This window comes from Triplophysa dalaica, chromosome 21 (assembly GCF_015846415.1).
Source record: "Triplophysa dalaica isolate WHDGS20190420 chromosome 21, ASM1584641v1, whole genome shotgun sequence".
Classification (NCBI taxonomy): domain Eukaryota; kingdom Metazoa; phylum Chordata; class Actinopteri; order Cypriniformes; family Nemacheilidae; genus Triplophysa; species Triplophysa dalaica.
In genome coordinates, this window is record NC_079562.1 from 15481216 (window position 1) to 15506338 (window position 25123).

General features: G+C 39.3%; 1 protein-coding gene across 1 annotated transcript; it reads left to right on the forward strand.

The window, feature by feature from the left end:
* The first annotated feature begins 10136 nt into the window (after window positions 1-10136).
* itih3a.2 (inter-alpha-trypsin inhibitor heavy chain 3a, tandem duplicate 2) lies at window positions 10137-23230 on the forward strand. The gene is made up of 20 exons (XM_056734728.1): window positions 10137-10304; window positions 14485-14639; window positions 14717-14821; window positions 14905-15067; window positions 15155-15265; window positions 15418-15546; window positions 15656-15772; window positions 16849-17017; window positions 17635-17751; window positions 17958-18139; window positions 18218-18403; window positions 18487-18626; window positions 18708-18862; window positions 19080-19106; window positions 19920-19988; window positions 20065-20178; window positions 21237-21438; window positions 22020-22192; window positions 22474-22585; window positions 22717-23230. The coding sequence occupies exons 1-20, from the start codon at window positions 10206-10208 to the stop codon at window positions 22844-22846; spliced, it is 2655 nt and encodes an 884-aa protein (XP_056590706.1). The 5' UTR covers window positions 10137-10205; the 3' UTR covers window positions 22847-23230.
* Window positions 23231-25123: the final 1893 nt, after the last annotated feature.

The window sequence follows — 25123 nt, forward strand, 5'->3', positions numbered from 1 at the left end:
CTGGCTCCGTGACCTGTAGTTGTTCTGAGTCCCGAGGGCTTGAATAACTGTCTGGTGCCAGCCTTCTGCACCCAGAGGCGTATTGGAGATGAGACAGGGGGGGCGGAAAGAAGGCTGATGTGTGTTCAGTGTGTGTGCCTCTGTCCGTTCGTTGTGTTCCCTTTACCTGACCCCGATCATGAGATCTGGAATCAGCCACGGCGGGCTACTACAAGCACAAAAGCTAATAAAACTATCTGGCCTGTTTCGTGTCTCCCAAAGCAGCATTCCCAGAATTCCCTTTGTGATTTCATATTGTTCTCGTCGATAATTGATGCCTGCTACGGACGAACAGGGATGCTCCTGGAAATATATATATTCATAATCGTGTAAGTGTCACTTTTCATAGCTGTCTCGAGCAATAATCTCATTCCTCCGTGTGCTGTGGACACAAGGGCTACTGCTGTGCGTTGCCCCAGGGCAGGACTCTCTCTCTGGGCATGAGGGGCCTGGCTCCCTGGGTGGTTTGGCCTGGACGAAGGCTCTCGTGCACAATGACGGGTCTGGTTGTGATTTTGTGTCTGAATGTTCGCTGCTTTTCCCAGGGATCCCGGGTAATATAGAGGTCAGGAAGGTGCCAGACAGTATGTTTTGGAGACCGTGTGAGTGTGTGTGTGGCATGGTGTTTAATTTTACACATAAGTTTGTCGAAGATTTTCTTTAAATGTTGATTGATTGTCTGTTTTGCAGTGCCTGACAGCATATTTTCACCAACATAAATAATAATTTTGTTGATAATGATATGCAAAATCACAGGCACAAGACAAAACAAAACAACCTTTCACGCAGCTCAAGTGGGTTGAAGTATTGTTCTTTCATAAACGTTGCATATGAATTTTTTCTGGAAACATTTATTTTATCTCAATGTTGTTAGTGTTATGTTTTAATAAGCACAGTTTGTCACAATGCGTCGCTGTTGTTGACAAAATCAAAAGCCTTTCATCAATGAACAATTTAATTGGAAAGTTTCACCTCAAATTCAAATTCTGTCATCGTTTATTTAGCATCAAGGCACTCAAAACCTGTATATGACTCTTTGTATGTAACACAAAAAAGATATTTTGAGTAGTTTTGTGTTCATACAATGAAAATCGACGGGGAAAATGTTGTTCGGTTATCAACATTTCTTGCTTTGTAGGAGAAAGAAAGTCATTCAGGTTTGGACATGACATGAACATGAAGAAATGAAAGAAATTTCGTTTTTGGATGAACTGTCCCTTTAACAGGGAGAAGAATGTCTAAATCAGAGACAGCGGCGCTCCCCCAGCTTTTCTTAACAACTCAAAGCAAATAAACATTGTCATCCTCTGATCATGCTTGCCAGACGTGCACGTTCACTGGGGTAATCACATCTCCACCACCTCCCGTTTCCTACATGCCACTTAAAACAGGAAGTGACACGCTTAAAATGTTACTATTGGGTCGGGATTGATTTGACTCAGGAACAAAAAGGTCAATCAAAAACGGTTCTCAAGGCCACTCGGAATGACAATTACACTTACATTTCGGCTTTCTGTACTCCCACACGTCCAGCTAATCTCCGACAGGAAAAGATCCGGGGCATTCCTAACAAGTTCAGGGAACGCAGGGGTACTGGGTCAGTGTTGACTTTGGATCCTCGTGGACCTGCCCCTTTCATAAACGTCTTTCAAAATCTAAATTTGCCAAAGGCCGACAAATTCATCAAGCACAAATAATTGCTTCTTAGACTTGGTTTGATTCATGCAATCACCCGGCGCGGTGAGGTGACCTGCTAGGGGGTGAGGGCTTGTTGTGATATGGGGCGGGGCGTGGAGGAAGAACCCAAAGGTCATGGCCAGGTCAGCATAACCCGTCAAAAAGCGAAACAGATGGGAGAGTAGCACGCCGTTCGAAAACTTTATCTTCAGATATTTTTGTTCTTCAGGAGGGATTATGCTGGTTTTAGCTCAAGTGTACGTCCTGTTTTCTTAGCGGAACCAAAATCGTCGTCTCAAGCCGCATAAGACGGTGATATTTGGGTGATGCCAACACAGTGTAAACAGTGTAACCTTTTAATACCTCTGCAAATCTCGCCTCAGACCTCTGAAAAAACAGAGCTCACAGGTCAAATCCAAAAAAGGTTGCTAGAGAAAATCTAATTTAAAGTGTGCGTTTTGTTTGGGCTTTATACATGTATATATGGGGGTTTCATACGTTTTTGAAACTTGCACATAAACTATAACTATAATGTTATTATTTCAGGAGACAAATATTATCGTGCAAACTATTTTATTTCATTAGAATACTTTTTTTGTTTAACATGAAGAAAAGTATAGGCACACCTTCAATGCTGTTTAAGAAGCATATAAATATTTATATTAAATAATAAATAATGTATTTGTATATAAATAAACTTTTAATATAAATTATTATTATTATTTATGAAATTAAACGTTTTATAATAATATGTGTTTATTCTGATAATTTAACACAAAATAACTTATTTTATTTTTATATTAAATAAACCACATCCAGGAGACCAACAGTATACATTTAAGACATCACACATCACACACATTTCCACATATTTTAAATCATCATATATTGCTTAAATCTGGCTTCTAATTCAATTTGGGTCTGTAGATGAATGGTAAATGACAAACTCGGTCTGAGTTAATGAAAGAGCGGCACACTCCCGAACAATTTTCCCAGATTGCACCAGGATTCCTGTCGTCCGCCTGTCTGCCCTCTCTTTTACTCTTTTACTTTCTATTTTTGAGTTTTTGTTTGCTTGTTTCTCGTCTTATCATACCATCTGGAATTCAACTCCATGGTTCTGATAAACAAGTGGCACCACTTTGTCTCTCTCTCTCTCTCTCTCACTCACTCACTTTCTCAGATGAAATTGTGATTTAACAGGCATGACAGTGCGGGCACAAGACTCCCAGCATGTGAAAACAAAACAAAAAAACAAATCAATAAGATAAGTTTGAAATATGTGCAGAATCTTATCGTCATAGAAACCAAAAAAAGTGCAAAACTGGTGGAGCTGCTCCTTTGCAGTGAGGTGTGAGCGAGAAAGAGACATACAGTATCAGACAACAATAAGCAGACTGTGACTTCACACTCTGGCATTTCTTGCAAGAGTCATCTGAGATGTGTACGAGGTTTCAACATCATGGACATCATGAACCGATAGTCAGATAATGCTGCAGTTTGGTGAGACTAAACTGATAGCAAATGGAGATCTTAGTTCAGGAAATAGATCTTCCAAAAATAAAAATTAAATCATAATTTGATCGACCTCACGTCATTCCAAACCTGTTAGATTTTTTCTTCTTCTGCAGAACACAAAAGAAGATATTTTGAAGGACGCTAGAAACCAAACAACACTAACCACCATTGACTTCCATTGTATGAACACAAAACCACTGTGACATTTCTCAAAATACCTTTCTGTCTGAAAGAAGAGTCAAGTTTTGAAAGACAGGAATACATGATGACAGCCTGCAAATAAATTAAGTTCTTCTGTATGAAAATTCATCACCATTTATTATTACTCCAAACCGAAATGGCTTTCCTCTTTTCAGGGAAACACAAAAGGAGATTTCAAGACATGTTGAATATTCTAGTTGTGGTTTTCTGTATGACGGTGAAAGGTGACTAAAGACGACACGTAAACTGAAATTGTCTAAAGTTTGGCAAGTAAATTATGAAGAATTTTTCATTTTTGAATGAATCATAACTGTACATCTATGATGAATTAGGCCTATAACACTTTTCTCATTTACTTCTGTTTTTATTTATCCTATGAAATAAAAGATCAGTTTTTTTATATCAAGGCATTTGTCAATATTGGTGAGTGCATTAACTAACATGACGTAACAGTGAGCAATATAGTTTTCAGCATTAAATAATCCCTGTTAATGTCAATACATTTATTCATGTAAGTTCAGGGTGCATAAACAAAAATATGAACAAAGTTTGATTTAAAAAATGTATTAGTAAATGCTGAAATGAACATGAACGAAGATGAATAAATGCTGTTGAAGAACATTGTTCGAGTTAGACAATGCAATAACAAATCGTTAACAAATTCAACCTTATCAAGTGTTACAAAAAAAAACATAACTAAGAACTGAAATCCTGCACTCTAAAACAAATCTTTAATATTAGGGCACAATATACTATATTAATATGAAGGAATTTCCGTATTCATGTTTTACTGTTGTTTTACCAGTATTTTACATTTTACACCTCATTGTATTACATTGCAGCATTAACGGAAATGTCTGTGAAATAAAGAAAATGTACTGGTAATTTTCTGCCAGTACTTTATCCGTTTTTATTTACAGGATTTTTTTACAGTGCTTTGACGGATCGTTGAGCAACCTCAGAGCAGCAACATTTCTTCTGGGCCAGTCTTACATAAATCAAGATGCTGTAAATTTAAACCTAAAACTTCAAGCTCTAAAGTGCTCCCATTTTCCACAAGTATACATGAAAATGTAGATACAGGGCCTAACATAAGCAATTCAGGCAAATCTGATTGAATGAAGCCCAAAATCACATGATTCAATTCACAAGGCGCTGAAGGAAAAGCGAGAAATAAATGAATGCTTTCTTTAACCACTCCAAGCATGAGGGAGAAATGAAAGAAGCAGACAGTAAAACACAAAGAGCACATTAAGAAGAACAAGATCGTAAGAGCAAGCATACAAGGCAAGGAAGGAGACTAGAGGGAGATAAACCCCGGATGGCCATGCAGGTGATTCCAACCTCGGTCAGGTGTGTCCAAACAGCGTCGTTCTGAGACAGACAGGCGGGCACGGGCGGGCAGACTGGCGTCAGTGGCCACACGCATGCCCCGTCACACCACGCGCCAAGGACCCGCATACCGGCGCTCCCACACGCGTGCACACAATGAGAGCTCAGTGCTGCATCACGCATCAACGACAACAGAAATGTGAAATATTCAAACAGGGACAAAGGTACGGCACAAGAGCGGTGTGAGGGGTTCGCTGCGGACCATCGAGGGGCAAGAAATGGGCCGACGGGTGTAGAACGAGGCTGAGATGTGGAGATCAAAGCGTGAGATGACATGACGAAGCAACTTTACAGGACTTTGATGGAGTCCAGATCATTCAGGGTGAAGGTCAAGGCCATTAGATGCGGCTCAAGAGAAATGAGGTCATAGTTAGTGTTTAGCGACACACCGCTGCGGGATTCTTCATTACCTTTAGAACTTCCGCTGCTTGAATGATAATGAATCAGATCCTGTTACCTGTGATGCGTGCAGACAAGCGTGACACAGAGTACTGACAGACTGCAAAGACATTAAAATACGGACAGATTAGAATGACACTGCTGTAGAGATAGCAAAATATGGACAACCTAGAATACTGTAGTTTTAACACACTAGAGAACACCAAAAGACTAGAATAACAATCATATTCTAATAAACAAAATAAATTCTGTTGTCAAAATAATGCATAATGATAGCTCAACACGACTAACTACAGACACGAGAAATGTCATAGTGGATCATTGAAACAGGTTCACGGTATATGAACGTGAATTAGCTACTTACTGTAATTTTGCAATAATTGTTATCTTGGCATTAATTGCTAATTTGTTCTCGACGTTTAGTAACATGAGCAAATATTGTCTCATTATATGTCTAATTATATTCATGATGACTGAATAGAGGTCCATCCTATTTCATCAAAGTCCACATAACAGTGATATATTGACAGAGAAACATTAATATACTAATAAACTAGAATGACTTGAATGACATTCAAATAACGACACCACAGCATTATTAAAATACTGACAGACAGCTACATTAATAATGGACTGTTGTATAGTAACAAACTAGAGAAAGTTCAGTTAAAACAGCTCTGAGAGACTATCAAACAACATTTATAGAGATTTTAGCACCAGTTTGTTTGACATTTTAATAGAAGTTATTATATTTAAATAAAAATATATAAAAAGCTTTTGTTAAATATTTTGTTTCTAAAGATTTTGACTAAATCAGACTCTATGGGGCGGTTTCCCAGACAGGAATTATCTTAAACATCCTAGTTTGACCAAGGCCTAGCCCTGTTTTAACTCGTTTTTAAAACTTACTTTACAAAGTAAGGGAATCTTGAGACAAAACAATCACACTGATATGTTTTAAGATATGTTAATGCAAGTTGTTTTCGATTAAGATGCCTCGATTATTTAAGTTAGTCTGGTACTAGGTTTAAACCCTGTCTCGGAAAAACGCCCCTACTTAAGCTTAAAGTGCTTTTTACCATCAATATATATGATGTTTATACTGTATATATATATATATATATATATATACCTATATATATATATATATATATATATATATACAAAATGTGAATTTATATGTATTAGTAGAGTTAATATTATAAATTTGAAAAGATGAGAATTATCTAAACATTATGGGGTGGTTTCCCAGACAGGGCTGAAGTCTAGTCCCAGATTAATTTAAATGTTAGAGGTGTCTTGATCAAACACAACTTGCACTGAAATATCTTACAACATATCAGTGCATTTGTTTTGTCTCAAGATGCACACTATTGTTTTTTGTAAAGCATGTTTTTTTTAAACCATCATAGTTTAACTAAGGAATACTCCAGGTTTAATCTAATCCCTGTCCGGGAAACTGCCTCAAAATGGTTTAGAATTTGATACCATGATTTCTGAAACAAATTAGCGCTAGCATATACGTTGTAATCAATTAATGTAAATATAAAAACATGTCTTTGTTTAATAGTTTTGATTTATGTTTTGGTGAACATACCTTTCCCTACTTCACAACCCACATATTCATCTGCAAAGAAGCTTTACTTTTATTAAATATTGTATACAGTAAATAAAACATTTATGTATTGCAATATTAGTCTACTGATCATTGATTTTTTGTAAATGATGCACACCTGAGGTTGTGATTGATTACATTTCTAACTTAGTTAGAATCTAAACTATTATTGAAAAAATATGTATTTAAAAATATTGAAACCAATAAACAAGGAATATCAGCAACAGCAGCCAGGTCATGGTAAAAACAGAAATCTCAAAATAAATGAAGTTACCATTGAACGTTTTTAGCTTGCAGATATCATACATGCCTACATGTAATCCCTAATATCAAGTCGTTTTTTTATAACAATCAAGTTGAGGATTCTCAATTTCTGTCAAATTATGCGTCATTGCAAGAGGAAAACTCTTACATGAAATCCTGTGCTGCCATCTGGTGGACACCACATCCAGTTCAACACAGTAACTTTACTGCCCTCTAGTGTCTAAAGTTAGAGACTTCGCTGGACAGTGATTGAATAAATTACTATATATTATATAAGTTATTGTAAGCACAATATATATTTTATATCACCATTCAACTTAGTTAATCAATGTTAAACAGTTATAATGGCCCAAACGAAGTACCATACCTCTATGAAGGCCATATCTATCCTTTAGTGGTATTGAGAAGCACATCTGTTCTGCGTTAACAAACCCTCTGGCCTCGCAGACTCCTCAAATACAGCTCAACTCCTGAACTTCCGACATGATCTGGGTCAATTCCCCTGCCCTCGCCCTCAAGGAAACACACACTTCTAATCACGGCTGAAGAAGCACAACACACTTTAAAAGCACAAAACTCTCAAGCACATACACATCAAACTAACATGGTGAACAGTGATCAAATGTACTTGTTAATATCTCTGCATAGGGAAAATAAAACTCTCATTTTAAGAAAGCTTCTTGCACGAGTTATCGATGACGATGCTGATGTCTGATGTCACCTCCCAAATGGGGATTCTGAACAGTATTAGCAAACTTCAAAACTATCAAGAATTAATGAAACTTAAGTCGACTTAATTCCCGCAAGTTTAGCATTGAATTAATTAAACAGACTGATAACAGAAAGTATGCGATTCATAGAAGGTGTTGCCAAACATGGATGGAATCCAAGGAATACAGAAGTGATTCGAACAGGGGTTTAATATAAACAGATCAACAGAACAACAAAACAAAACTTAGACAATGTGTTGTTGATCGTGCTTAGCAAAGAGAAACAACGTAAAGAAATAAATCAAAAAGAAATAAATCAAATTCAGGCGGAATATATTGTGGACAGTTTATAGAAAAGACCGGGGCTAGTTGTCACACTGGGAAGTTTTAAGTAAGGCAAAATCTTAGTCACCATATGGTTTTGAGAAACAATTGTCTGCTTTCTCTGCAATGGTTCTTTAGGTTGGTTTAAATCAGAATAAAAAAAAAAAGTTTTAATTAAAATAATATTTTTGAGAACGTTGTCCTCCAGATTAAGTACCAGACTCAAGGTCATTCCTTTTTGTTCATTAACATTGGTTATTATTAATGTTTAGCTTAATAATACTTTCGTTACTGTATATCATTTTAATAAAAATATTCAGTTTGTAATTTAACTGGAATAGCTTGGTCAATTTTAGTCATGCCCTAAATCCACTGCTGTGTTTTTTCGATTCACAGTGATGGCCATTTATAGCAGTCTGATTCGGGCTGCCTAAACTCTGACTCCTTGTTTACCTTGTGAAAAATGACATCATATCTGACTTCAGCCTTGTTAAAAAGGGAGCGGTATGAAAATGAAAACATTCAAACACACCCGTAGCAAAGCTGACCAGACGTGACACATCAGAGACCGTAAAACCACGGACAAACGGATTCATTGATGCTAATACACTTCTGATTCCCACTCTCTATATTTCGCTCATCATCTTGATTACAGGACAACACAACACTTTTCAACACACACAGACTTTTCCACACACATATACAGAGGTATGTTTTGTGTGAGCGGAAGTGCTTTTGATAAATGAGAGGTTATATTGGAGTTATCCAAGCAAAGCGAGGCTAAGAAAAGCATCTCTACTGTAAGCAAGCGAAACAGGATGATGGTAAAGTTCATCCACAGGACCACATGTTGTGTGCTTTGAGGAAACGCACATCTAACCTGTGATGTTCAAAAGCTTGTGTGTCAGATTCAGTATATAACATTAGGTCTTGCAATATATTATGGTATTCCAAATGTTTTTTATATGTTGCCACATGGTGGGCGGGGCATTCTAGGTGGTTCCAGAGGAAAATATTATTGGTCTGAAATTGCTCTTTCGTGTCTCTGGAGATTTGAGTTCTCAGTTTCATTTAAGAAAATGTTTCTCCTAAAATTGCAAAATAGAAACATATAAAACCACTTTTTAAACACATGAATAGTATAGAGGTCAAATGATCTGAATTTTGGTCAATTTGATTATACTGAGATCTTCAAAAATATTGACTTTTGATTACAGACTTAAAATCCGAACTTCTCTCTTCATCTCTTCTGAAACTCTAATGACAGAGACATTTGTGAGATTTCGGACTCATTCTTAGGATAAATATCCGAGAAGCAGGTGAGATGTCAGATAAGGTTTCCATCTGGATTTCATCTCATTGATGTCTAGGAGAAATAACTGATATATTATAGTTATCTAACATGCAATTTATTTGTTTACCCTATCGGTATGAGTCAAAGTCTCTATATTACTCTGATCCTTCATATGGATTGGATTACGTCTTCACCCAAAAATGAAAATTCTGTCATCATTTACCCTCACATTGTTCCAAACCTGTATAAATGTATTTGTTTTGCTCAACACAGAGGAAGATATTTAAAAGAATTTCAGAACAGTTTTCCAAATGTCTTTCCAAGAATCTTCATTTTTGGGCAAAGTTTCCGTTAAACTTCCTATTTCTTTAACCATTAAAAGGAAGAAAAGAAATCACCTACAAGCAAACTTGACTCCTTGTGGTATCCATCATTTCCTTAGCACCAATTGCAGGTCCATTAGGATTAGGTTGGAAGTCTATTCAAATAGTAAGACAACATTATATATTAGACAGTATTTTAAAATTAACATTAAAAATGAATTAGAATTTAATATGTTTCTGTTTATGAGTCAAGGTGAATTCCACTGTTTTGGGTGGTGTTTCTGGGCAGATTATTGGGTACACTCACACACCCCTTTGGCAAGTCTTAAATGCCCTGTACAGAACACACAGACATTCATTCATTGGCTTGAGTTGCTCTCTGTCTCTTCTCACTCTGACTTCAGAACATTAGCAGGCAGAAGTGAAGTCAGTTCAGTCTTTACTTCATCATGACTGCACTGAAACGTATGATGCGTTTGTGCGTGTGTGTTAGTGTGGCTCTTAATGTTATGGCTCAAGACAATACACTCTTCAGAAATTCAGAACAGGTAAGATTTACTTTGTGTATTTTCATAGCATGAGAAGATTTCTGGATGGTTTCCTTGTATGAGTTCCTGTGTTGCAAATCGAATGTAGAAACTGTCAAAAGGGAAGGAACCTAAAGATACAAACGTGACAAACAAAATGAGATGCTGAAAACAATTTCAGGCCTCATCACTGATTGGAAGTTTCAAGATTCATATTAAAAATGGGATTTCTTACTACTAATTTCTTATCATATATAACACTTTTCTTCGGTGTACATGGATTTTAATTTTCTTGGCTGGCTAAATGCCTGACAACTGCTAAGCACAATAAATTATTACAGGCCTGAAAGATTTTTTGGAAAAAGATTGAGCCTTCTTTGGATGTATGACTGTCAGGGGGTCTGCAACAGGGGGTCTGCCGTGGCGCTTGCTGCAGTTTGTTTCTTCTTGTTTGTTCTCTTTTTTAATGTGTCAACTTCAACCAAAATAAGGAAGCTGAAGTAAACTGATTTATTATCTTTCAAGCATTACAATTTGTTATGTCAAATTAAAATGTATCTAACAAGTAAGACTTTGATTACTCAACGATGAAATGATTTCAGTTTAGCATTCAGACTAGAGAATGTGTATAAAAAAAATTGACTACGACCGCCCAAATCTATACCCAAGTAAGGTGGGCGTGCTTGTAAATATCTTCGCAAGGACAGTCTTCAGTTTAGCAGCCTGTTTGTATATTTTCATTGTAGAAGACTTTGTTGAACGCAAGTTGAATTTGTTGTATGTTTGTAGCGCATGTTATTTCTTTGTGAGATCTGCAAATGCAGACATGCGCGGAACTTGAAAAATGACAACATAAGTCCTAATAATCAATTATTATGTTCCAACTACAGGCACAAATGTGTTTAAAATGGGATTTATTGTCTTTATTAAGTCGAGATGAGACATGGCGTAACATTGGTTGATCACTAACGGCAAATCTTTATAATGTCGTATATAAAAGGTTAAACAGTTAGCTATAGTTTTTAACTATTTAACATAATATAAAAAAAATACCAATCCTTTAAATCCTGCTCATGTCACGCTGGCAAAGTTGATGTATCGGCTTGATCATCTTCATTTTCCGATTCGGGCTCGAACTGATAAGGAAAGTACTGAAGACATTTTATCACCTGTCAGTACAAATGCTTGGAAACATGATGTTCCGAATATGGTAAGAGGCCTTGCATTTCCGTCACACGCTTGCAGTATTCGACCAATCACTACACACTGGTTAACTCCACACCTCACTTTTCAGAGCGATGAGCTTTTTTTTTTAAATCTGCGCAAGGCAAAGAGGAGATAAAAACATGCAAGGAGTGTGGAAAGTACATTGTTTTGGACCTCAAATCGTGTTTACACGTTTCATTACATCTAAAACAAACAATAATATTAGTTTTAGCCGTATCATTTGACCCCTTCAACACAATGTACACAATGTACACAAACAACAAACCAAACTCTGATGCGACTCAAATAAAGCAAATACATCCATCACAAAGGAAAACGTCTTGGTTACGGGAACGAGACGTTGTGTCAAGACTGACAGATGGGGTTCGCCCTTGAGAACCAATCAACTCTGACTACTATAGAAAAGGCCAATGAAATTTGGCGAAAGAAATTTGCATGCCGGTCTCCGCCCCCCGGATGTCCGGTATTAAAGGAAGCCGGCGTGCAGCATTCATTTACCTCTTGTTCTGAAGAGCCTGAGAGCCTCTCAAGACTCCAGCAGAATACGATACGTGTTTGTGGCATAAGGGACACAACGTCTGGAACATTGAGGTGGAGGTCCACCTGGGGAAGCTCATGGCTTACCAAGAGTGGGAACCATTCTCATGAGGATACATCAGAAAGAACAGCCCACGGATGGGGTGTTACAGTGTCCGGTTAGAGCTATCTGTGATAGGTCATATGGTGTCCCGGCCTAAGGGAGAAGGCTGCTCTGCCTCCAGGGGGTGCTTGCTTAGTGATGGATTGAATGCCTGTTCTTAACCAGTGTTTGGGTTAGAAGGAAGGTTGGTGAGGTACCAGTTTCTTAGCCATGTGTTTGGGTAAGAAAAAAGAACAGAAAAAACTCTGTGAGTAAGTGGGCGCCAGGCCCTGAGAAGGGTGTTGTCCGGCTTTGGTGAAAGAGGCAGGAGCCGTCCCGTATTGACAGATCAGAGCCGTGGCTGTTAAGGTCAGGCCCGATGTTGTTCTCCCTGGGGTCTTCCCGTCAGTGTCCCTTCTCGCGAGAAGGTTGCTGACGGGTTGGAGGTTTCCCCCCTCGACCTCCACTTCCGGGGTGACACCTGTGGGGGCACAGGAACAGGAGCCGATGTCGAAGGGGTCCTGGGCTGCCGGGAAGCAGACGTCATGCAGGATCTCGGAGGCCTCTAGGCGGCCGAGTCGCGGTGCTTCGTCACCGTCAAAAACTGCTGAGCGCAGTCCTCGACGGTGTTACCAACAACCCACCCTGCGAGATGGGTGCATCAAGAAAGCAGACTTTCTCGGTGTCACTCTTCTGCGCAAGGTACAGCCGGGGGTGTCTCTCCTGGACCACTGCCATGGACATCGTCCGACCCAGGAGATCCTGCATTATACACGGGTCATCTTTACCCTCGTGGAACTCTCTCAACGCCCTGGCCTGGCGGACCTGCAGGATGGCCATGGCGTAGAGAGAGGAGGCCGCCTGGCCTGCAGCAGCGCAAGCTTTCTATAGCAGTGATGCCGAAGTCCTACACGCTTTGGATGGTAGGCGTGGCCAATTCCCCCAGGTGGTAGCCGTCCGCGGCACAGGTGCACCGCAGCCGCACGTTCCACCCAGGGGATCTCGATGTAGCCTTTGGCTGCCCCACCATCGAGGGAAGTAAGGGAGCCGGAGCTGGTTTGACTGGAGCGGGCCGTGACTGGAGCGCTCCAAGTTTTACACAGCTCCACATGCACCTCCGGGAAAAAAATGGCACCCGGGGTGGGCACGGTTTGCACCGGGTTACCACTTTTGACATCACTTCTGCTTCCTCCTGAGCTCGACTGCTGGGGGTGGAGCTCGGATTCCTCAGAGTCGGATACCAATCTCCCTCCGATGCTGCGAGCGACATCTCATCTACGTCACACATCGTTTCCGAGTGCGTGCCTGAGGATCCGGACATTATGCCACCGCCGGTTGGGGAACGTTCAGAAGAGAGAATCTGGGTGCGATCTGCCCCTGAGCACTTGGCTGGTGGGTTTACGTTCGCAGAGGTCCCCACATCACTATCGCTGCTAATACAGGCGGACTTCTGGGCCATAGCCACAGATGTCACGGCCCGGGTAGCAGACGAAATAGTGGCTGGTTCACATAGGAAGACAGCCACACGTGACCTCAACTTCTGAATGACAATCTGCCCGCAGTGCGGGCAAGATGTGTCAACGAACGCTGCTTCAGTGTGCTGGACGTCCACACACCTAATGCAGCGATCGTGTCCATCCCTCTCCTCGATGAGGGTGCCGCACCCAAGAGAACAGCTTGACATGCCACGCTGGAGAATGCTCAGTCCTGAAAAATTCCTTTTTAAAAAAAATCTTCAACACCTCCGGAACCGTCGAGACGCCAAGGGGAAGGTCGCTGCAGGTAGGGACGATCCGCTGCTCTATGTCCTAGATCCGGCAATGTAGAGGAAGAAGAATTCATTGAATTCGTTTTGTTCGTAGTCATGAGCGAAGGCTCTGAAGAACAAAAGGAAAGTGAATGCTGCATGCCGGCTTCGTTTTATACCAGAAATCCGGGGGTGGAGACCAGCATGCAAATTTCATTTGCCAAATTTCATTGGCCTTTCCTATAGTAGTCAGAGTTGTTTGGTTCTCAAGGGCGGACCCCATCTGTCGTTCTCGACACAACGTCAAGAGACCGACAGAAAGGGAACCAAATTACTCCATGTGTGTACACTTTAACAAGCTGGTACCCACATTCCCCTAGTGGAAGTTTATTGCAATTACAACACTTTACTGTAGTTTCCAAAACTGAAATTCTCAAACATCTCTCAATACTGGTGTGTTTTTATAGTGAACTATTCCTTGCACGAATGATGTCATAGTAAAGATAAAAGTGTTGACGTGTAAATGTAATATAGTTGAACATTAAAAATATAAATAATAGTTAAACTGTAGAATGATCTTGAACTTTTTCCCACTGTTGCTCTCTCAGATAGAGCTTCAAAGCATGAGAGTGGACTGCAAGGTCGCATCGCGTTTCGCTCACACGACCATGACCACCAAAGCCCTGAATGCAGCCAACGATTCAAAGGAAGTTTTCTTTGAAGTGGACCTTCCCAAAACAGCCTTCATCACCAACTTCAGCATGTCAGTCCCCCTTTGTTTACTACTGCCCCCTGTTGAAATACTTTATGTTTTTGTATTCATCTTCATTTATGTTTTAGAGAGATTGAGGGTAGAGTGTACATCAGTGAGGTGAAGGAAAAAGAGAAGGCCAGGCAGCAGTATGAGAAGGCCTTGTCATCCGGGCAGACCGCCGGACTGGTCAGGTAAACACAGATAAACAGCTCTGGAATGCTAAACATATTTACAGTTCGGTATTTTCTAATCTCAAGCTAGTTTTGCTTTCAAGGGCTTCTGGAAGGCACATGGAGAAATTCTCAGTGTCTGTGAATGTGGCAGCACAGAGTATCGTCACTTTTACTCTTACTTACGAAGAGCTCCTGCGCCGTCGTCTCGGCAGCTATGAGATCATGATAGGTCTTCGACCCAAACAGCTGGTTCAGAATTTTGAGGTTCATCGTTTAAACTATCTTTTGTTTCCTTTGTAAACATTCAAACGTTGTAAACTGTGTTATATTAGTCCTGTTTGTTTCTCACAGATTGCGGTAGATATATACGAACCCCAGGGCATTGCGTTTGTGGATGTCAACAGTACATTCATCACCAATGAACTGCTCCCTCTAGTTGAGAAAACGGTCACAGATAAAATGGTTTGAATAAAAAACTACTGAAATTTTGCATATATTACCTATATATATATATAAGCTTATGAAATAAATAAAATCCAACTTTTCTAGCACTGTTCTACCCACATTTCAGACACACTTTTTAATAAACTTGTATCACTGTTTTTCATCTATAGGCCCATGTGTACTTTTCTCCTACGCTGGGTCAACAGAGGCAATGTTCGGACTGTGAAGGCACTCTGATCCACGGGGATTTATTTGTCAATTATGACGTGAACCACGCACAGGATATTGGTGAAATTCAGGTCCAATATCAGCAAAACTACTTTTCATTGGTCCTTTAAAATTTCCTACTGTATGTATTTTTCATATGTATTATTCAGATGGCGCTGTTCTCCTGTTTCTCGATTGCAGATAGTGAACGGCTACTTTGTACACTTTTTTGCTCCAGATAATTTGTCTCAAATCCCTAAGAATGTAGTTTTTGTGATAGACCGGAGTGGGTCCATGACAGGAGAGAAAATTAAACAGGTAAGTCAAACATTAAGAGCCCTATTATAAAATTGTCGCAATGCGGCCAGTTTTCTGCTAGTTGCAGCCTGACGCAGTTTTCATTTTTACGTCCTGCGCCACGTTGTTTAAATAGCAAATGCATTTGCGCCCATTTGTTTGCCCATGGACGTGCTGGTCTGAAAATGAGGTGTGTGCAGAGGCATTGCTATTTTGAGGCAACTGAAATAGACTGTGCCCTTGACCAACTGTGCTCTAAAGATAATATTTGTGTAATATTTGTCACTTTGATTAAACAGCTGAGATAATTAACATTTTTTGTCAAAGATTCCGCCCAGATTCCACTCAGAACTATCATTAAAACCGCAAAAACTTAATGTTCTAGGTTCTGGGATTCTGTACTTTTCCCAAAAGGTGTGTAATAGCGCCACCTGCTGTAAAACAGTACAAACACTGATTGCCGTAATAACTCGTCTTTGGCGGGGAACCGTTTTTTTAAATGACGAGATAACTCCTATAGGCAGGTGCACAGAGCACATACACTCTTTAATACACACAGATGGATGCGCAGCAGCACACAAACATGACCCATATTACAAATAAATAGATTACAATGTGAAAGATTATTATTGTGGACATAAAGATACAAATCTGGTTTGTCCTGTAGATGGTCTGCTTGCGCGCTTTAACCTTTGCACAAGAGTTTCCTTTCTGGAGAAGTGTATAGTCTTTCCTCTTGCAAATTCCCCAGTGCAAATAGCAAATTTGCCATCGCGCGACCACAACTGGCTCTTGAAGGGATTGGGATACTAGACTTTGATTGGATTACGGCATATTTTGCCCAAAACACACCCATGACTCATTAAGGAAATCGGACAACCCCTTTACTTTTACCTGACGGTACCATGCAGTGGAATGGGCCTGTCACTTTTCCCATCATTAAACTTGCATAAGTGGACACCCCCAAAGTGAAATTGAGCCTTGCACTTTAGACCAGTCACTTAGATCGTTTAAATATGGCCCTAAGAGTAGAGACGTAAGTGCGGAAAACTTTCTGAAAGTTCCTTTTGAATCATCTGCTGGTTATCTTTCGGTAGACTCGAGAAGCTTTGGTGACTATATTGAGTGACCTCCACGAAGACGATTACTTTGGGCTGGTCACGTTTGATGATGTCATAGAGTCATGGAGGCCTACGCTTAGCAAAGCTACACCAGAGAATGTGGCAGAAGCGAAAGAATTTGTCCAAACTATTACAGCCAGACACTGTAAGTATGAACAGTTTGATAAAACAAGAGTAAAGAACAGTTCACGATGAATTTGTGGTGCATGTGGTCTATGCTTTCGGAAAAATACTTACCCCCAAGGTAAGCTTACTGTACCATCTAACTCGTTACACGGATAGTTCAGCCAAAAAATAAAAATATCTTCATTTTTTATCCTCATGTCATTCATATGTATGACTTTCTATCTTCTCCAGAACACAAATGTAGATATTCTGAAAAACACTGGTGACTAAACAATATAACTAAACATATGGACACCAACCCACTGCCACCCACTTCTTTTGTGTTATATACGCAGTTTGAATGATGTGTGAATAAATGACAAATAAAGGGATATTTCCCCCCTAATTTCTTTTTCATAGTCTATCATTTATTGGACGTACTTAAACACATTGAGCCATGGTGCTCATGGACGTTTGAATCCAGATCAAACTTAATAAATTTTGACATTTCTTGATCACTTCCTCTAACAAAAAGATATACTGAATATGTTAACCCATTCAGGTTAAACCAAGGAAAAATGTGACTTGAACATGAAGTACACGTAACATTTACGGTATGGTCTCTGTAGTAACATATTTTCCAAATCTGTCCCATAGTAACTGATATAAACAAGGCCATTCTGCATGCGGTGGACATGCTTACGGCAGAACAAAATGACTCCCTCCCAGACATGTCCATGATCATCCTACTAACTGATGGAAGACCAAGCGCTGGTGTGTGCTGATTTAATGCCATGTTAAACACACAGATTTGAAACAACCTTAAAAAATAGAAAAGATCCATATTTTAGTTTTTGACTCTTTTCTTTTTAACCTTATAATCTTCATCCAAAGATCCCATCTCTATATAAACAGTCAATACAATAATACCCGGTTTATGGAAACGAAATAACCAGTACTGAACAATTTCTGTAATGAAGGGGAACAGGATCTTCCCGCAATGCAAGAAAACATCCGCAATTCAATTAATGGAAGCCTGAGGCTCTTTTGTTTGGGCTTTGGCTATGATTTGGACTACAGCCTTCTCGACACTTTAGCCAAGCAGAACGACGGTTTGGCTCGCAGAGTCTATGAGGCCTCAGATGCTACACTTCAACTGCAGGTAGAAATACAAGCATACTCTCAATGTATAAAAACTATGCCCTGTATAGTTGCACAAGAGTTTGGGTTATCTCCATAGGGTTTTTATGAAGAGGTGGCAAGCCCACTACTCTTGGAGGTGAATCTCGACTACCCTGATGACACTGTCACCTCCTTGACCAAAAGTCACTTTAAGCAATTCTTCAAGGGTTCTGAGATTGTGGTAGCCGGTCGCATTCAGAAATCTGAGATTAACACATTTCAGACAGAAGTGTCTGCTGACGGGGTAAAGAAAGTTTATTTTTCCTGATTCAAAGACTTTATGTGACTGCAGTAGTTCACAAGTATTATTTGTTTCCATTTCAACAGTTGGAAGATCGGTTTGTTGTCAAGGGCTTCGCTGTTGTTGAGGAGTGGGACACTGTGTTCCCTGAGCAAGACTACATTTTTGGGGACTTCATAGAGCATCTGTGGGCTTATCTGACCATCCAGCAGCTCCTGGATAAAATGTTTGTTTATTACTTTTCTGAGAATGCATAATGTCCAGAGAGATAAGTTAATAAGTTCCTGACCAGGTGATACTGTCTCAGGGACAACTGCTCTCCTGAGGAGAAGGAAAACATCACAGCTAAGGCTCTAGATCTTTCTCTGAGGTATAACTTCGTCACACCACTTACTTCCATGGTGGTCACCAAACCACAGGCCGGAGATGAAGAAACGCTCATTGCTGACAAGCTGACTGAAGGTACCTTTAATATGTCAATGTTCACATAAATATGTTCGCCTGATGTTTTTGTGGTACAGTCAGTAGCCTCAATGAAAAAAAGCATCTTTGACTTTACTGACCATACAGTTTTCTATGGTAGTTTCACAACACTGTAGATCTAAATTTCTGAATATTTGCAGAGGTACAAAGATACAATATTAACATTTAAACATCATTTTTGTATTGTGGTTTCTAGATCAACGGGAGGACTTAACAGAAACTGGTAAGACATTATTCAAATAGTAAGTGGTTGAATGTATCACTGTAGAATTCCTTCTAGAATTTTGAATAATCCAGTTTAGGTATATGATATCATTCACGCTGATGTAGGCGGACAAACTGAGCGAAGAAATGAACATCGAAACGATAAAGTTAAAGTAGTTGGAGCTGTAATTCACGCCCACCTATTAAATCAATATTTTGGACCAATACCAGTTAGAAGATGTTTAAAAGCCAGTACGTTTTTTCTAAAATTTTGTGATAGTGAACTGCCAACCACTAAAGTGAACTTATGCTGTGCTCACACCAAACGCCAAGTAAGCGATTTGCGCAAATAAATGACATGCAAAGACGTGAACAGACGCAAACTCGGGGCAGGTGATGTGAAGGACATGAATCTGAAAACATTTCAACTCAAGCATGAAGAACCACATTGATGCCATCTGCACAAGTTAGGCCACTCGCACGAAAATTACAAATATATTCTTTTAGCTTCAAATTTTGGTGTGAATGCAGCATGAAACACATCCAATTTTGGTCAGAACCTGGAAGCCTGATTTCTCTTTGTTGCCCTATTAAAATTCCCATTCCATTCCATTTTCTACCGCTTTATCTGAACTACCTCGGGTCACGGGGAGCCTGCGCCTATCTCAGGAGTCATCGGGCATCAAGGCAGGATACACCCTGGATGGAGTGCTATTAAAATTTAAAATGTTAAAATGCTTTAGCAAAGTTTTAGTTTATACTCCGACATGTCGATACATAGTTCTTACCCTGGAAGTGAAGTAATAATATGTTAATATTCCCTCTTACACAGACTTATCTGTAGATGCCCTCTATGCTCCACCCCAGTGGTTGAGCAGTATCGCCAAACCTTCATATTTTGGTAAGAAGAATCATTGTGTTTTTTCATTCTTTAAGAAAAATACCTGCGTTCACATCTTGCATTTGTTGTTTGGCAGCTGATGGAGATCCACACTTCATCCTTGAACTGCCAGATCAGAACGATTCCCTTTGCTTCAACTTTGATGACAAACCTGGAACCATCTTTAACCTGGTTAGAGACCCACTAACAGGTGATTCATGCTGTCAAAAAAAATGTGGGTCTCATTCATGAAACACAAGCAGAACAATTTTTTGTGTAAATCGTTCGTAAAAGTCATGATGAGGTAATTTTCAGATTCATTAAAATGTTTGTATTTTAAACATGTTAGTTGGTACGAAAGAAATGTGCACCTTTTCCATACCACGTGTAAGTAGACAAACTTTTAGACAAACTGGTGACACTGCATTTTGATGCACTGTGTAGACTAAGCAAATCTTAACTTGATTTGGGATTCCTATCCTATCTTACAAAATCATATCTCTAGGAAATCTTAAATTGTACCATCAAGCTCGGCAATCTACTTTCAGGTCTGTTACCAAGCAACCAACACTGCGTGACCTGCTGATGAGATAAACAAAATGGAAAAACAAAACCAGCAAACTTTTAATTTAAGTGCCGTGGAGTAACGACAGATAGGACAGTTGCGGGGTCGTCCAAAAGTTAAGACCATTATGTTGTCAAGTTAAGACGCTTCTGTTATACCCCTTTCCTAGTTAAAATAAGATTATGCATTTAGAAAGTGCTGTTCTGTAATAGCTTTTGTCCTAAATGAGTTACCAAACAGATAGGATAAGATTTTCAAGTTATCATCTTTCTGATATACGCCCCCAGGTATTGTTATTTTAGCTGGCTAAAACACTTTGGTGGACAGAGTTTAATTGATTTATTTATTGGAAAGCATATAGCCTATTAGTATCTTATGCATTTATGCAATGTAATATAGCCAAACCAGAGAATGAAGTCCAGAGGATTCCAGCATTCCTGGATACATAATTTGAACAGCTTTAATTCATAGGCAGGGATTACGCTAATCGTGAACGAATGATTGGAATTCATTAACATACAGAAATTTTACAACGAAATCTGACGTCTACGAAGTATTTGTGAATCCGGAGGAACGTTTTCTCGAAGTTCTTTTTCGGGTGCAAATTACTCATTTTTCTTCATCAATTTTCTCATATATTTACAAATGTTTCATGAATGAGGCCCATTGTGAGTCCTTGTGACATACTAGAAAATGTGTTTCAGGTATAACAGCGAATGGACAGATCATTGGAGAAAAAAGACCAGTGCCAGGGGGCAAGATGCAGACCTACTTTGGGCGGTTTGGGATTGTTCATGAGCAGCTTGGTATCAGATTGATGGTGAGCACGAAGGAGATCTCAGTGTCTGAAAAAGGGAAAGAGACTCAATTCTTTTGGTCTACCACAAGCACAGTAAAAGGACAGAGGTAAGCTACATAATAAATTCAAGTAAACTGATTGTTGTTTAAAGGAGTGATCATGGCTGTCATGGGACTAAGATGTTAGATTTTCTGAAAATATAATATTATAATAATCAAAATGTCCGTCTGTTACTTTGCTATCACGTGGCTTGTGCACAAGTTCATGGACAAACTTTTATGTTCTTATACTGTGTTTGGTTACTGTGAACTATCCGAGTATGCAAAGAGCTGTGATGGTCTTTATTTTGTGTTCCTAAAAATACAAGTATGCAAAGAATGCAACTCAATGGAGAGTGTAGTCTCTTTCATCAGTGAAAAACAAGAGAAGATATTTTGATAAACGTCATGATTTTGTGTCCATACCATGGAAGTCAATGGGGGCCAATATTATTTGGTTATCAAGAACTCTCTTCAAAGTATCTTCTTCTGTGTTATGCAGAAGAAAGTTAGTCATACATGTTTGGAAATATGAGAGGGAGTAAATGATGGGTGAACGCCTGGGGGAGCGAATAAGGCCAGATATAATAAAATAATGCAAATTTGTTTGTGAGCATAAATTCAAAGCCTTTATCTTTTGATTTCTCCAGCATGGATCTGCAGATAATCAAATATCACAGTTTAACAGTGACCGTGAGAGACTCAGTCAAGTTTCAGATCATCCTGCACAAAATGTGGAAAAACCACTCACATCATCAAGACTACCTTGGATTTTACATCCTGGACAGCCACCTCCTATCCAACAGTGTCCATGGCCTGCTTGGTAAATTTTGAGATATACAGTATTTAAAAGTAGCCTGAAGATTTCAAAGCGGAGTTATGATAGGATTCTGTTTACTGTTGTCAATAGAGGAAAGTTCAGAAAAAAATATCTAGTGACTTTAAAGCATTTGGTTTACATGTATACTTTCTGAATTGATCAATCAATATGGAAGCTATATATTTGATTAATATACAGATGTTAATAGTTGTCCAGGTCTAGTTTTTTCTTCTGAGGAACGTTACATGAACAATAACATTATTGGGTCTTTCCTTTTACTGCAGGTCAGTTTTACCAGGGCGTGAACTTTGAAGTAAGTGACTTGTTTCCAGGAAAGGACCCTGACAAACAAGACGCCATCATGTTTGTGAAAGGAAACAAACTCACGGTTACCAGGTGAATGCAAAAACACACAATGGTGAATTCAAACAGTAACAACAAATTGTGCTGACCACTTATCATGTCAATTCTGTCCATGTTAAAATACCTGATTTTAATTGAATTTGACACATGATTTTGCCTACCAGGGGCTGGAAAAGAGATTTCAGGAAGGATGTGAAGAATGGTGAAAATGTTCCATGTTGGTTCATTCATAATAATGGCATTGGACTTCTCGATGGAGTTCACACCGACTACATCGTGTCTAGCCTCTTCTAAACCATCTGAGAAACATCTGTGTCTCAATAGACTTCTGCAATACACACAATGAATATGAGATTAAAAGTACACGTTAGCTGTCTCCTACATTCATAAATACATTCAATGTTCTTTTTTATATAAACGCCACTTGGCACGGCATTAGAAAGCTGTTGATACTAACCTATTGAAGTAGGCCTACTGGTTTTTATTAGCTTAGAAAAATGCATTTCTAACGTTTGCCAGCTGTTCAAATGTATCGGGGGATGTTTCGCTAGCTAGTATATTCATGGCACGTTTGCATTCTGTCTAACTGTGGCATCTGTTGTGCTTGTCTAATGCTCACTATCCTCACATGGTGTTTTAATACAGCCCTGCTGACCAATAAAGCAAGACTTATTCACATTTTTTTGCTTCTGTTGTCCAAACGACTGTGAAGGGGCTGAACGCGACCAAAACTACTTGCAAATACCATTGACTGACAAAGATAAGATTTGTCAACTTGTCATTTTGGGAAGCCACTAAAGGGGTTAAAAGTCACTGCACTTTACCTGCCTTGTGACCAAATAACACTCCTAGTGTTTCCATGAGATTTTGAACGCTTTTCCACCATTGCACCGAAACGTTCAAATGCTGCTTTTATGAGTTTCCCATGTAGAAATTGCACACGAACGCCCTTAGATGTCGCGTTTACCAATAGGAAGATGGAGAGTAATTTTGATAGCCAAGTTCCTAGGGGTGAGTGTGCATGCATGTGTTCTCAGAAGCAATTCCCACATCTGATGAAATGATTACGAGCTGGTTGAGTTCAGCTGCTTTGATGTCGAAAAATGGAGGTCGCCAGATTCATGCTTGCGTGGGTCTTGGGAAAATGTAATATGGTAATAGTTTTCAAAAGTACATCCTACTTTTGAGATCCCCCATATGATTGTAAAGCGCTTTGGGTGTACAGCTATACATAATAAAACGCTATATAAATGCTTCATTCATTCATTTATTCATTTATTCATTCAGCCTACTGTATAGTTTTAGCTGTACTGTATAGTCAGCTGCTGACTATTCTGCAATATTTGTGAAATACAGGCTGTTTTCGCAGTGTATAAAACATATGAATAACCATTTCATACGTAATGTATATGTAAACATGTACTTATTTAATGACAATGAAGCTGTTGTGGAAAAACCAATAAGTCATATCTGTCACAAGGGCCAGGTCTAAACATTTGGAGGTCCTCGGCTAAACATTTTTTGGAGGACTCTCACAGCAACCCATCCGCTCCACCTTTTAGAATAAATAAAGTATTTTGTACACAATTTTTAACAAGTTAAAGATAATGTGGCAGCCGGAATTACAATTTTTTTTGCAACAATTTTACATTAGAAATTGGATGAGTATGTATTCAAAATGGGAAAAAATTACCATAATAAATAAATGACTTAAAATCAGTCAGCTGCAGGAAAGTGTTTATTCTCTTTATAGGCTAGATTCAGAGACTGGACCAGTAACTGGGCAGTAACTTTGTTTTTTTGATGCCTGGTGGACAGGTGTATAGGGATAAAATAGGTGTGTTCCAGTTCTATTTCTAAAGAAAGCTTTCCTGTAGCTCAGTGGTAAATGCATTGCATTAACAATGCGAGGTTTTGAGTTTGATTCCAGGGGATTGCAGATACCTTAGTATAAATGTACAGGACAACGTAATGTCAGTTGCTTTCTAGCATAAATTCTATTGCATGAATGTAAATGACTATTTTTTGGTCATGTAGATGACAATTTGAATCAATCTTTGCATTGGAATGGGTAATTTTGGGGAAGGAATCTGTTTTAACTAACGGCCACGCTTCTACCCCCTTTAATCGTATGCATGGATTCACATATAGTCCAAAACGGCTAGTTCAATACGTGCACATAAGCAACACTGTATGTCTCATGAAGAAATTATTCTTCGTCATTCTTCACCCAAAAGCCCCAGTTTTTAGTGTGTTGGTGTCGGTATATGACAGTTCTCAGCTCCCATATACCTGCAGAAACTGGATGGGCTTCATTTTCCAGCATTATATTAGCAATCATATAAGTGGAATAGTGGTTACACAGAGCGCTCCCTGCTGAGGCTCGTCCACTCTCCGTGTCTGTAGCGGATGTTACCCGATCGCTCCGGCGATTGAATATCCACAAAGCCGCAGGACCAGTCAGCATTCCTGGCCGTGTCCTTAAAACATGCGTTCACCAACTAGCTGAAGTCTTCACAGACATTTTCAACCTCCCATTCCCTGTCTGTTGTCCCCCTATGTTTCAAAACA